The 12,931-nt window shown below is 36.1% G+C and overlaps 1 protein-coding gene across 6 annotated transcripts in view; it reads right to left on the bottom strand.

Moving 5' to 3' along the window:
- The window catches only part of HERC2 (HECT and RLD domain containing E3 ubiquitin protein ligase 2), a 111,697-nt gene that overhangs the window by 35,511 nt on the left and 63,255 nt on the right, over positions 1-12,931 (bottom strand). For all 6 annotated transcript variants that reach the window (XM_035315121.1, XM_035315145.1, XM_035315135.1 and 3 more), the window contains exons 51-64: positions 12,290-12,398; positions 12,001-12,140; positions 10,481-10,671; positions 9,611-9,716; positions 9,348-9,439; positions 8,595-8,770; positions 7,981-8,092; positions 6,137-6,218; positions 5,882-6,025; positions 5,253-5,343; positions 3,599-3,776; positions 2,697-2,778; positions 2,443-2,614; positions 450-594 (exon numbers count right to left, since the gene is read on the bottom strand). In XM_035315121.1, the coding sequence (XP_035171012.1) occupies positions 450-594; positions 2,443-2,614; positions 2,697-2,778; positions 3,599-3,776; positions 5,253-5,343; positions 5,882-6,025; positions 6,137-6,218; positions 7,981-8,092; positions 8,595-8,770; positions 9,348-9,439; positions 9,611-9,716; positions 10,481-10,671; positions 12,001-12,140; positions 12,290-12,398 (1,820 nt within the window). The remainder of the gene's footprint in view (positions 1-449; positions 595-2,442; positions 2,615-2,696; positions 2,779-3,598; positions 3,777-5,252; positions 5,344-5,881; positions 6,026-6,136; positions 6,219-7,980; positions 8,093-8,594; positions 8,771-9,347; positions 9,440-9,610; positions 9,717-10,480; positions 10,672-12,000; positions 12,141-12,289; positions 12,399-12,931) is intronic.

The following is a 12,931-nucleotide window of genomic DNA, read 5'->3' as shown; positions in this document are numbered from 1 at the left end:
ACTGCAGATTCATAAATCATCAGTTGATACACAAATTATTCAATGTTCACAGTGAACAATTAAATTAACAGAATCAGTTGCATAGTAATTACACTGGAGATCTGAGTCAATACTATGATAATGACAATGCTGGATCTCAGCAGAAGAAGCTATCCAAATACTATGACTACTGCTTCATTTTAAGAGTGAAAAGCAGGAAACGGACCATGTGGATAATCCACAGACTAGGAAAATACAACAAAATCTACTAAAACAACAACATTTAAAGTCCAACAGTAATATGGAGGGTAATGTATTTTAAGTTACAATAAATGCTTATATTTATTCAGGACTTTAAAAAGCAAATAAATATAGTGAGAAAATTTTCTTCTATTTAATCAGCACTGATGCTATTACAGTCTTCTTCAACTGTTTATTTCTTTCTGGATCAAGGATAAAGGAAAGCATACCTGTCCAGTGTCAGTAACTGCCAGACAATGGAGCGCACCTACTGCCACATGCACGATCTTTTTACCCCTCAGTCCTTCCACTACTTGCGGCTTTCTGACATGCACATCAGTACCATGGCCTAGCCTGAAGTAATCTCCCTTACCCCTAAAACAGATAGAAAAATAAAAGGACAATTATACTGTTTGCACCTTCCTTTGTCAATGCAGATTCCAAAATCTAAACTCCTCAGTTCGCATTGGGTAAATGATGTATACTCATCACACATGTACACACATACAAAGGATATAAAAGATAACTCTAATACTAAGACCCCATTTCTTTTCACCTCAGTACAGAACAGGCATTGTTTATGACTACTTTTTGTATATATTGCAGCTGCAGTTGTATACTTACAGAATTTGTTTGTTAAGTCTGTTAGGATGAGCTTATACTATTGAAGATGCACCTAAAAATAACAGACCATTTACCAAGTTGACTCGCTTGAAAAAAAAAAAAAAAATACAAGAACTACCATGTTGGCAGAACTGAGATTTTTCACACTAGTACAAGCCTCAATATAGGTTCTCAAGACTCCACGGTCTATCTAGTCTTGTAAAATTGTCATACAGAAGTTAAAGCTGCACTAAAAATACACAATTAGACAAAAAGTAACAGACACCTTAAAATCTCTCTAATAATGTCAGTGAAGACGAAGAAGACAGACTTCTTCCACTGTGTTTTTAGTAACCATTCCCTCAGTTCTGCACACTCAGCACAGAGAAATACCAATTTCTCAAGAAAAGATGTTAGTGTACATCACATTTTCCTCCAGTGTATTATTGCCTACCTAAGGACACAACACAGAAGTTACGATTTTGCCCTCAGACCAGTACGAACTCATAAAGATAAGAAAAGTGAGAAGGAACTCTGCCATCCTAAAGTACAGACATGCACAGCAGAAGGACAAAAATTCTCATTGCAATCCTGTCATGAAATGTCATTAAATAGCTGTAGATTTTATGACTAAAAGTAAGTGTTTAGACAAAGAGGGGGAAGGAGAGAATGAACAAGAATTCTGCAAAGTATTCTTAAGGACTGTGAAATTCCCTTTCCTCTTACTCCTTTTGTCACCACAGTAATTTCAAATCTGGGGAAAAGTGAAAGAGATAAATACAGCTTCCAGTAGCCACCCAGAAATGACAACTCTCCTAAAAGCATTTCCCCTTTTAAGAGAAGCAACTTATAAAAATAGAAGTTTTGTGGAATTCTCTGTGTATTATTCATCAATCACTAATATATAAAACAAAATGATCCTTTTACATCTTCCTGGCTATATGTCAAACAGGTCACGGTCTTATTACACAAAGATGGGGTAAGACCTTGAGATGGGTAGGGCTCTGAGGTTGATCTGCCACTCAGGAAACTCAAAAATTTTACAAAAGGTTTATAAACTTAAAAAGCCAGGTTTGTGTTCATAAAGCAGAAGTGAACAGATAAAGAGAAGAAAAATAAAAAGGATCATTACTGACAACTCAGTGGCTTTCTGAGCAGCAATGAACTCTGCAATGTCCCATGTGTTTCCAGTGCAGTCCTTTCCATCTCCTCTCAACACTAGATGAGTCCTTACTTTATTACATCCTTCCTCTGTCTCTATTTTAACTGTAGGCTACATACTCCATGCTACGATTCTCATGTTCTCTTTTTCCCAGTCTGCTCCAAAGTCTAAAATTAACATTTCTTTGCATGCTTCATTGTTCCTAAGAGGAAATGATCTTCCATTTCCTCCACTAATTCAGTGAGACCCAGGCATCCTAACAAAGTACAACAGACCACTCAGCATGCTAACAAGACAGTAACTGAACAGATGACAGCTTGTCTCAAAAAGATTCCAATCTAGAATACGAAGTCAGCACACAGATAAGGCACAGATGAGGTTAAGATGAACAAAGAGCAGAAAATACAACACATACTTAGCAATTGCTTTGTTAATATTTTCCAGCATATTTAACGTACCACGTCCATACCACTCCTGACTTGGTCAGTGCCAACGAGAACTGTGCACCACACTCAATCTGACAAACGCCTTGGCCGTTTAGTCTTTCAATGTTCTGAGGAATGTTGCATCCTTCACTTCCTCCTCGGCCCAGTTTTCCAAAATCACCATCACCCCAAGAAAACACCAAACCTAACAAACACCAAACTGCAGGTCAAACAATGATCACAGTATTCCTACGTGCCAGAAAGCTTCTGGAACAAGACATTCCTACCTTCATCTGTCAAAGCCAGAGTCTGAGCATCTCTGCTTCCACAAGCAACCTGAATTACTCTGTGGCCAAGAAGCACTTTAACCTACAAAACAGAAAAAAGATGTTTCAAAAAGATTCATTTTATTTTAAAACTTTTACAAACATTTTCAAGCTCTTACAATTAATCTTGTTCTTTATGTCCAGCCTGAGCATACTATTTAGGAAAGCTTTAGTCAAGCTTGCTTAGTCAATATCCAACACTGCTCAGTGACAACAGTAACTTCCAGCTATGTGTCAAAGCAGTTGCATGACATGGATGTTTGGAACAGCACTAGCTGCTCTGAATCATTTTCCAAGACAACACAAGAGAAACTGGATCAGGTTGTTCAGCCTGGAGAGGAGAAGGCTCCAGGGAGACCGTACTGTAGCTTTCCAGTACCTAAAGGGGGCCTACAGGAAAGCTGGGGAGGTACTCTTTGTCAGGGAGTGGAGTGACAGGACAAGGGGTAATGGCTTTAAACTAAAAGAGGGTAGGTTTACATGAGATATTAGGAAGATATTCTTCACTCAGAGGGTGGTGAGGCACTAGAACAGGTTGCCCAGAGAAGCTGTGGATGCCCCATCCCTGAAGGCATTCAGGACCAGGTTGGATGGGGCTTTGAGCAAGGAGTCTTTGCCCACGGCAGTGGGGTTTGAATTAGATGATCTTTAAGGTCCCTTCCAGTCCAAATCATTCTGTGATTCTTGACCTTTCAAAAATACCTTGCATCTTACTAGAGGTATGTGTACCAAAACCTAATCAGATTGCTCCAAAATGATGATTTCATGTTGCTTTTACTTTCTGGCTTTGCTTTTGCATTTAACTTTCTCAGTTACTAAACAAACACTCGCATTTCATCAGAGATGAGAAACATTTACTTTACCATCTTAGGTTTCAGCTGTGTAGTATTATCTCCGTGTCCTAGCCTTCCATATTCTCCAAGACCCCATGTATACAGTTCACCACTAGAAGTAATGGCAGCGCTGTGGGAACTGCCACAAGCAATATCGCGGATACGTTTGGTTTTCAATGCTTCGATCAGTCTGGGTTTATCACAGTTCCTAAAGACATTGAGTAAAGAATACATCATTGCATCACTTGTGAAAGAGTTACACAATACATCAAGCTCTATAATCTAAAAAAAAAGTAAAATTACCAGTATCCCAAAGATAAAATAAAACACAACTTACAATTCCAAGGCTTATCCTGTAGTAGCACCATATATTTTAAATTTGTACTGTTTCAATGTACTCCAAAGGTTTTGTTTTAATTTTAATTTTTTTAAGCACATAGACTGCAAAACTTAGGTGACAAAACTAAAATACCAAAATGATGAATGAATTAAAAAGCATGTAATATAAAGTGAAAACTGATATGCTCTGATTGCCCAATGTTGAGCAATTTGTTAAGATGTAATTATTTCTCCACCCTGATGACACAGAGCAGACAATAAGATTAGAAGATAATGTTTCCATCCCAATTTTGCTTGTTAATAAGAAAAAAATTAGAACTGGAATTTATTCTCAGGCTTCTGTAAGAGTACTGGAAACATATACTATTCACATTGTAACAATATACTGTGAATTTAGGGAAGAGTTTCAACTCAAGAGGGTTTTCTAATATTGAGTGTATCAGAGAAACTATTAATGTTTTATAAACATACATATGGCTTTTGGAAAGTTAGCTCTCAATAAATGCTCATGGTAAGAATTCCAAGTCTCTCTGTTCATACATTACAGAAAACATGAGGTAGTTTAACAATGAAATAATAATACTGCTCTAATCTGGACTTCCATTTTTATAGACTTGACTGATACACAAACCCCCAAGAATATTTGTGTGTCATCATATATTAAACATCTGAGTTGAGCACTGTCATTTTCGATGTATTCTGAGCAACATTTCAGAATATACCAGAATGATAAACAAAGACTTCCCCCTTGGTTATGTCTGTTTTTTTTTTTTTATTTCAAAACTTTGTTCCATGTCGCATATAATCCTGACAAATTTAAGTTTTCCTTACCGTTGTCATGTGGACAACTGAGCTGTCTTCTACTGAAAAGTAAGAAACTTATTTCTGACGAAAAAGTTTGTGATTAGAAGTCTAAGAATAGGGCTACAAAATAGTCGCAGACTTGCAGACTGTTACAGCTCAGGAATGTAAAACCACTACAGTTTTACACATCAGCCTAGATCAGTAATCCTTACCTCATAATACTAACCAAAAACGCCATGTCCAGAAGTGTACTTTTTCACCGATAATTTTCAAAAATACTAATAAAGACTTTTCTACTGAATATATGATTTCCGAGTATTAAATTAAAATTAATTGAATGCTTGCTTATTAAATGACTGAAACTGCTACAAATGCTGCACTATAAGTTATTATACACTGCCGAAAAAGTCTTTTCAGACAACTTTTTATTCCTGTTATATTAAAAATTCTGTAATTGCCAATGGTAGTGGTTAGCTGTGCTGTGACACACAATAGCAATGCCCTTCTCTTACTGGAACAAAGATAAAATTGGTATCCTTACATTCGACTGAAGTGACCAAGTTTTCCATCATCTCCTTCTCCCCACGAAAATATCTTTCCGTCAACAGTCAATGCCATAGCATGCCGGCCACCTGAAAGGAAAAACAAATTTAAACATTGAAGCAGCCAGAGATCTAGCAAAAATCTCAGAAATTTGATACTGCTTTGTTTCTACAATGTATTTGTAAGAGCCTTTCTACCCAGCTTGTTAGTCACATTCTAAGAAGCTTTTATGTGATTTAATTTAACACGAAACAATTGTGACTGTAGACTTCCTGGCATATTAAAAAGAAAAAAAAATAATCACTTAATTTGATATTTTTAATGCTGCAAGGAAAACAAAAAATAGTATCAAACACACTATTTATTAGTATTTAAAAATGAAAATACTTTCTCTGGATCGGACTACAAAAACATTTCCAGCAATTAAGAATATGGGTATGGTCAAAATTAATAGATTTTAGCATAAGACTTGCAGAATTTAACACTCTCTACTTACTGAAAATAAATAAATAACAAAAAAAGTGAAATATGCTGGGGCATCACAGCACCCAAGAAACTGCAAAACAACTTCTGGTTTTAGGCTTAATGTGTTCTGTTTATGTATGTAAGCATAGCTACAGCCAGTACCTGAGTGAACAGCCACCTTCTTCACAACATAGTTACTGAGAGCTGTAATCTGGCGAGGAATAGGCACAGTTCCACTAGATATTCCTAAACCCAACCTTCCATTTGTAGCTTCTCCACAGGCATATACTTTACCCTCTACAGTCACTAAAATGGAAGAAAAAAAAAAAAAAAGGAGTTTGTAATACTGCTACTGTTTTGAAACTGGAAATCTATTTCTGCCCTTAAATACCAATACATATTTTAAACTTTTATTACCTGCAAAAAGGCTTTTGGACCCTCCAGCTACTTGTACAACATTCAAGGCAGATAGGGTTTCCGAAAAGGAAGGAACCTTTATCTGGAGAAGAAAGGAAACAGAAATCATTACAATACCTTTTAAAGTTTTATACTTTTAATGGAAGTGCTATTCTTAAATGACAAACCATTTAATCCGACAGCTACATTTTTTTTAAGATACAGGAAAATTCCCTGTATTATTCAGACAGTTCACACATCTGTTAATATACATCAGGCAAAAGACAGAAACCAAGAAAAGGCACACAATACTGAAACCATGATAAGCACAAAGCCTAAAAAAATTAAATGGGATAAAAACAAGGATTTTTTTTTTTAGTATAGTTTTCTTGAGAAAATCCAACTCAGTTCTAAAGAAAGGAAAAAAGCAAAATAACCTGGTTGAAACCAACACAAGTTAACCAACACACTTCTAATCAGCACATAGGAACAGGAGCACAACTAAGTTTTTCAGTAGTAAAACACTAGAAATCTGGGTTAGAGTTCAACTCAAGAAAAGACACAAACAAGCAACCTATTTTCCTCATTGCTACAAAGAAGTCTTTGATCAAGCTGAATATTTATAAATAGATACTAATACTAAACCTTTTTCTGGTGTTTTAAATTAACACATTTAAACCTGGCACGTCTGCTTTTATAACAAATGTATCAGTTATATCAGTTATTTATTTGTATGCAGCTAAAAAATAGTTTCCAGCAGACTTCTTTATTGCAGTATATATGGAGAAAAAAAAAAAAAAAAAAAAAACTTTGAAGGCCATTTGTAAGCTAATATTGACATCACTGTCCTGATGAATACAAAGGGATAATCACTTCCCTAGTCCTGATGGCCATGCTATTTTTGATCTAAGCCAGGATGCTGTTGGCCTTCTTGGCCACCTGAGCACGCTGCTGGCTCACATTCAGCCAGCTACTGACCACTACCCCCAGGTCCCTTTCCGCCAGGCAGCTTTCCAGCCACTCTGCCCCCAGCGTGTAGTGCTGCTTGGGGTTGTTGTGCCCAAGCTCAGGACCTGGTGCTTGGCCTTGTGGAATCTCATACACAGTTTGCCTCAGACCACCAATCCAGACTATCCAGAACCCTCTGCAGAACCCTCCTACCCTCAAACAAATCAACACCCACATCCAACCAGGTGTCATGTGCAAACTTTACTGAGGGTGGTTAACTTAGTAGCTTAACTTTGTTTTTTTTTTTTTTTTAGTGAAAGGCACTCCACAGACACAACAGGACACGTTTTAAGATTAAAATCTTAAATTGATTCAATATTCACCATGCATCTCCCATCTTGCATCATATCAAAAATTACGTATAAGCAGTTGCATACAGACCTGAAATTCCTTTCAAATGCATTAAAATGTAATCAAGTTACACTAATGAAAAGATTAGAATTAAACTTCTTTCTGATTAGTGAAATAGCTCCGCTTACAGGTAATACAAAGAAAATTTCACTATTATCTACACTGAACGTATGCAATAAACTCAAAAGGAACAAAATATCAAGAGCACACTACAGATTTTTAAGTCAATTAGTTTGTTATCATCTAAACCAAACAGTTAAGTGGCTGCTAAATAAGAAAAAGATTTCAGAGTAACAACCAAAATCAGATTTGCTCCAATCTTTCGATCTAGCATACATCTACACTTCTTAACATCAAAAACCCATAAAAATCTACCCGTGATAGATACTGGTAATAGACTTTAAAATTCTGATTATGTTTGCATTATGTCTGAGTTGTGTGAGATTTGCACATTTTATTTTTAGCTGCTTCTATTTCACACCAAAGTACTAAACCCACAAACATACCTTAGAACCTTTTAGTCCTCCCAACTGATCTTTGTCATTCAGTCCCCAAACAAAAACTTTAGTTCTTATTGTAGCTGCTGATTCCAGCCCAGCTGCCTTCTTTCTAACAAGACTGAGGATATTTAGGGGGAAGAAAAAAAAAGGGGGAAAAGTTAGTCTAAGCAACCTCCACGCTATAACATATACACTTTTTTACATTATCTACTGATTTTGTAATACTGGAACAGTTTCGGTATCCAAACTTTATCATCCCAGCTGAGATATGGCTACGAAAAATAAACATCACAAAACCCAGAATGTGTATTCTCTTAAGCACTGGTAAATATACACATGCTACAATACCAAGTATGAATACATCAAATTTTCAGCTAGGATTTCAACTCCAGGTTGAGAAGCAGCAGGAGATGTACAAAATGCTACCACCTTACCAGTGTGATAATCTTAAAAAGTGTATTTAATTAACAAATGGCCTACCGACAATTCTGACAAAGATACTGATTTCTTTTTCTGCCATTCAACCTAATTAAGTTGCATTGCTTACAAGTAATTTCCTGAATGGAATATATAGATGCTAAGTCTCTTCATAATTTTTTGCCCCACCTACAGTTACCTACCTCCCAGTGTTAGCTTTATCATCATCTTCTTCCTCATTATCAGAAGCAAGGAAAGGGACTGCAGCCAAATCCTCATCCTCTGCACGTATACGTCCCAGTATGCTGAGGCCATGTATTTTGCAATCAATTCCAGAGCTCCTGCACTGCTTGATTGCAATCTCAACATACCTGTGATACTAAGAAGAAAAAACTAAATTGCCATCTTTTGCATCCTCTATAACTTTACAAAACTTAGGAAAGGCTTAGAACTTTTGCTTGATTTTTTTTTAACCATTAACTAAATGAATTTGTTATTTGAATTATTTGGCTTTTCAGCACTACATAATTTGTACTCTAAGGTAAACATGTGGCCTAACTCGTTTAATGATTTCACTTCCAATCTAAAAAAAATCAGTACTCATTCCTTCTTGTTGTTACTGAAAATGATCAGAACTACTATGCAAAGTAAGATCTATCATCCACCAAAGTGATCCCCAGATTTAAGTTTATTGGGCCACCTTGGTTCATAAGTCTATTGATTTACATCACAAAAACACCTAAGATATATGACTGCTAAAGCTATTACAGAGTTGCACTGTGGTTACGGTAAAACTAATCAGGGTAGTTAACTTTACAACTGCCAGAAATGCTTCTAATAGAGAGGAAAAGTAATATACCATGCTTTAATAATAACAGCAGTTCTTTTTATCCATTGCAACAAAATATTTTTCAGTTGCATAGAAGAATAATTCTCTGACCACAAAGTTCACTTACTTCTGTACAATCGCTGAGAAGAGGCACTGTGGTATCTGTAGGATTTATGTTGATTGTCTTCAGCTCTATAAGGTTATTTAAGGAATTCCCCCCTAGAAAACAAAACATTGAAAGAAAAACGCATTAAAATAAGGAGTTTGTGTCATGAACAGGCACTACACACCAACGCGTGTAGATGACTACACTGACTGAAACCTGATAAATACCTACTGTTGGATGTACAAAAATGTATTTTTCAAGCTTCTCAGAGTGCATTCACATACCTGAAACTACAACTAAAGAGGGCATGTAACTGCTGTCTGCAGGGTCCACTACCATCTTTAGTCTGTGAACAAGAACATCTGGAAAAATCTCCAAGCGAATCCAGTGCTAAGGAAAAGAAAAAAAGATCATTTTCAGATAGTATTTGTAGAACCATTGTATGACTTAAGAATATTGATGTGTTTTTCAATAGGGTGAAAAAATATTCTGCAATGGTACACAGCATCTCCAACACGTAGAATCTTGGCAGTCCAACCCCCAGTGCAAGAGAAACAATTGTAGCAAGCAATTGATTTCACTCAAGAGCACCACAATCAAGAAGACTGAGAAAACACAATGCCCTTGGTGGTCAAGAAATGGGACAACATAAATCTTTGAAAGAAGCCTAGATGCAAATGAAGCCTAGACTGGCCACAAAGCAGCACTGTGGGTCAATAAAACCATAGACTGAGAAGGAGTGCAAGTGAGAAATAGCCAAAAGAGTTCTATTTAGGAGGAACATCAGTGCTTTTCCTCTTGCAATAAACTCACTTAAGTAAAATATAATCAATCAATGTGATAAAAATGTCAGTTACTACACTGAAAAGGCTATTGCAATCATATGACCAACTACAGAATAAAATAATTACTCTGTATTTCAAAACTCACAAAAGTTCCTTAATTTACAAGAAATAATTATAACGATGAAGCTCAGCTTTATGAATAGGCACATTTACTACGAAGAAACATAGCTTTGTACTTCAGATGTCTGCTTTTACTACTTTTCTATCTTACATGAAGGTAACAAACAAATGTATCAGTAAAGTAAGGTAAATAGTTATCGTCTCGAGAAGAAAGGATGCCAGAATAAACCAGTTAGGGTTTCAAGTTACCTTTCCTTGTGAGCCAGAAGACTGCCAGCACTGCTCACTACCATCAATAAGCCGTGAAGCCTGATTCACAGAGGATGAGACATTCAAATTCTTCACTATTCTTGACCAATCGTCCAGTAACATTCCCCGCTGGCTACTATGCCGTCTCTTCAGCTGTTTTCCAGAACGCCCACAAAACACTGGAGACTGACCTGCGTGGTTAAATGAAATTTTAAGCATGTACCTCTCAGGGAAAATTGTTTTAAATAAATCCATAAGCAATGTGAAAGGAAACTGAAGAAATCAAAGATTTCAGATGTGGTCTAAAAGTAGAACACGCGACACAAGCATGAAGAAAGCATGCCACATATATATGGTAATATTATTCATGTTTAAAGGGCATAGCTTGAAATTTATTCCTTTTTATGAGTTCCAAGTGCTCTATCTGATGACAAGTTCTCATGCCTGTCATTTGGGATGTCACACCTTCTATTCTTAGGATTGATTTGTACCAAGAAACCATCCGTGATTTCGTAAAAAATGATTATTAAAAATTTAAGGAAAATTGCTCTAATATCTCTAGGAATGTAAAACACTAAGAGTGATTCTGAAAAATGTTCCTTCCTTTTGAAATATAAATTAAAGTTTGATGGTACATACACTTCTAAACATAGGCCCACAGCATGTGAGTTTTGTACACCACTACATAACATGAAAAATACTCAGCCAACCCTCAAGAGAAATCCTTTACAGGAGAATATGCATCTAAGTTTCATCACTCAAAAATTCTGAACCTTAGTCAAGAATCAGAAAGATTAGAGAGCTACGGTTTTCCTCCTTGCACAAGCCCTTTACTAATATTGAAAAAGCTTGGTATCAGACTGATTTTTAGCTGGGTGAGGAGAAAAGAAATAAAAGCTGATTTCAGGTATTAATAATGATGCAAAACCCAGAAGTTCTGGAGTTAAAATTGTTTCAACTGTTCTCGTCTTAGAAAGTAAAAAATTCTGATGAGTCTTTCAAAAGGTTTCCCTTTCTTATAACAGGCCATTCTTACAAATTTATCTAGAGTCTCCAAATCATGGAGGAAGCGAGACAACAGTCATCACACATTGCTAGGCAACACTATTACAGAGCAATAGATGTCTAAAAATGAATCTTAGAGGAGGTATTTAAGGTTCTACCTGCTGTCATGAGGATCCATTCACCTACATTTAAACTGACAGCAAAAGGCAGGAAGATTAAAGAATTACACCATTTTGGCTCTTGGTGTAGCTAATAAGTCAGTTCTAACAAAGAGTTAGTAGTCAGGCAGACTTTTTAGAACTTATTTAACGCTACAACAAAAGGGTTGGCATTTTGGTGTAGTTCACCACAAGCAATTGCTGCAGCCCTGTGATATGTTAAAAATGTTTTCTTGTCTAGAGGATGAGTCCAACCATTAATTTCGTTATGATACAATGCTGATACTTAATTTTTTTTTACAACAAATTCATTACATTTTGAGTAAAGCTTGGAAGCATGTGGATTCTGAAACTTACCCGGTTCATTTATTCTGCCAAAAGTATGTCGGGTATTATGCTTCCTGGTTTTAAAACAGGTTTCACAAAAGTCAAAATCATCACAGTTTCTGCATTTGAATCTAGGCCCATTGATAGGAAACATCTGACAGCCATCACACCTGATTTCACAAAAGGACAAAATATAAATACACTTCTGGCAGTTTTCATTATAGAAGCTAATTGTACCAGCAGTCAAGATAAGGGAATCAAGACAATAAGGCCAAATAATAAGCTATATACATTAAGCAAGACATAATTCATCACTCACGTGACTCCAGGATGAATGCTGGGAACCAGTTCCATTTCTGACAATAATCCAGTCCAGTGAGATTGCTGAGGAAAGTCTACAATGACATCTTTCCCATTGGCACTAAAAGCTGTGACAAAAACATACAGAAAATAAATTGTTGCAAATCTCTATGAAACACAGCAGAGTCCAGTGCTACAGTCAACATCAGACCAGAAAAAACAGAAGTCACCTTCATAAGCAATCTTTTATTTCAATGGAACTACATATTAACCTAGTCAGATAGTCTGGGAAGGTACAGAGAGAAAGGGAGTACTAAAGATTTCTATAAATAAAATATATGTTTAAATAGAATATAGATAAAAATATATTTAAATTCCTCGACTTCGTATTACGAAGGGAGAGAGCATTTCTAAACATAAATAGAATGACCAAAATCTGTACCTCTTAAAAAAAAAAATCAATACCCCAGAGATTACTTCTGTAATATCAGTTACAGGTTGCCATTAGTGTACCTCACTTTCATATGGAGTTTTCAAGTCACATTTACTTCTTAAAGGGAAACCATAAGGATAAACCTTGGTGGGTCATCCAGACAAAGTATACATGAGAACTACAACTGTGCAGGAAGCTGCACAGATTCTTAAGATCTTTACTAGACGT

Source organism: Oxyura jamaicensis, chromosome 1 (genome assembly GCF_011077185.1).
Source record: "Oxyura jamaicensis isolate SHBP4307 breed ruddy duck chromosome 1, BPBGC_Ojam_1.0, whole genome shotgun sequence".
Taxonomy (NCBI): Eukaryota; Metazoa; Chordata; class Aves; order Anseriformes; family Anatidae; genus Oxyura; species Oxyura jamaicensis.
This window is presented reverse-complemented; position numbering and strand designations above follow the sequence as displayed.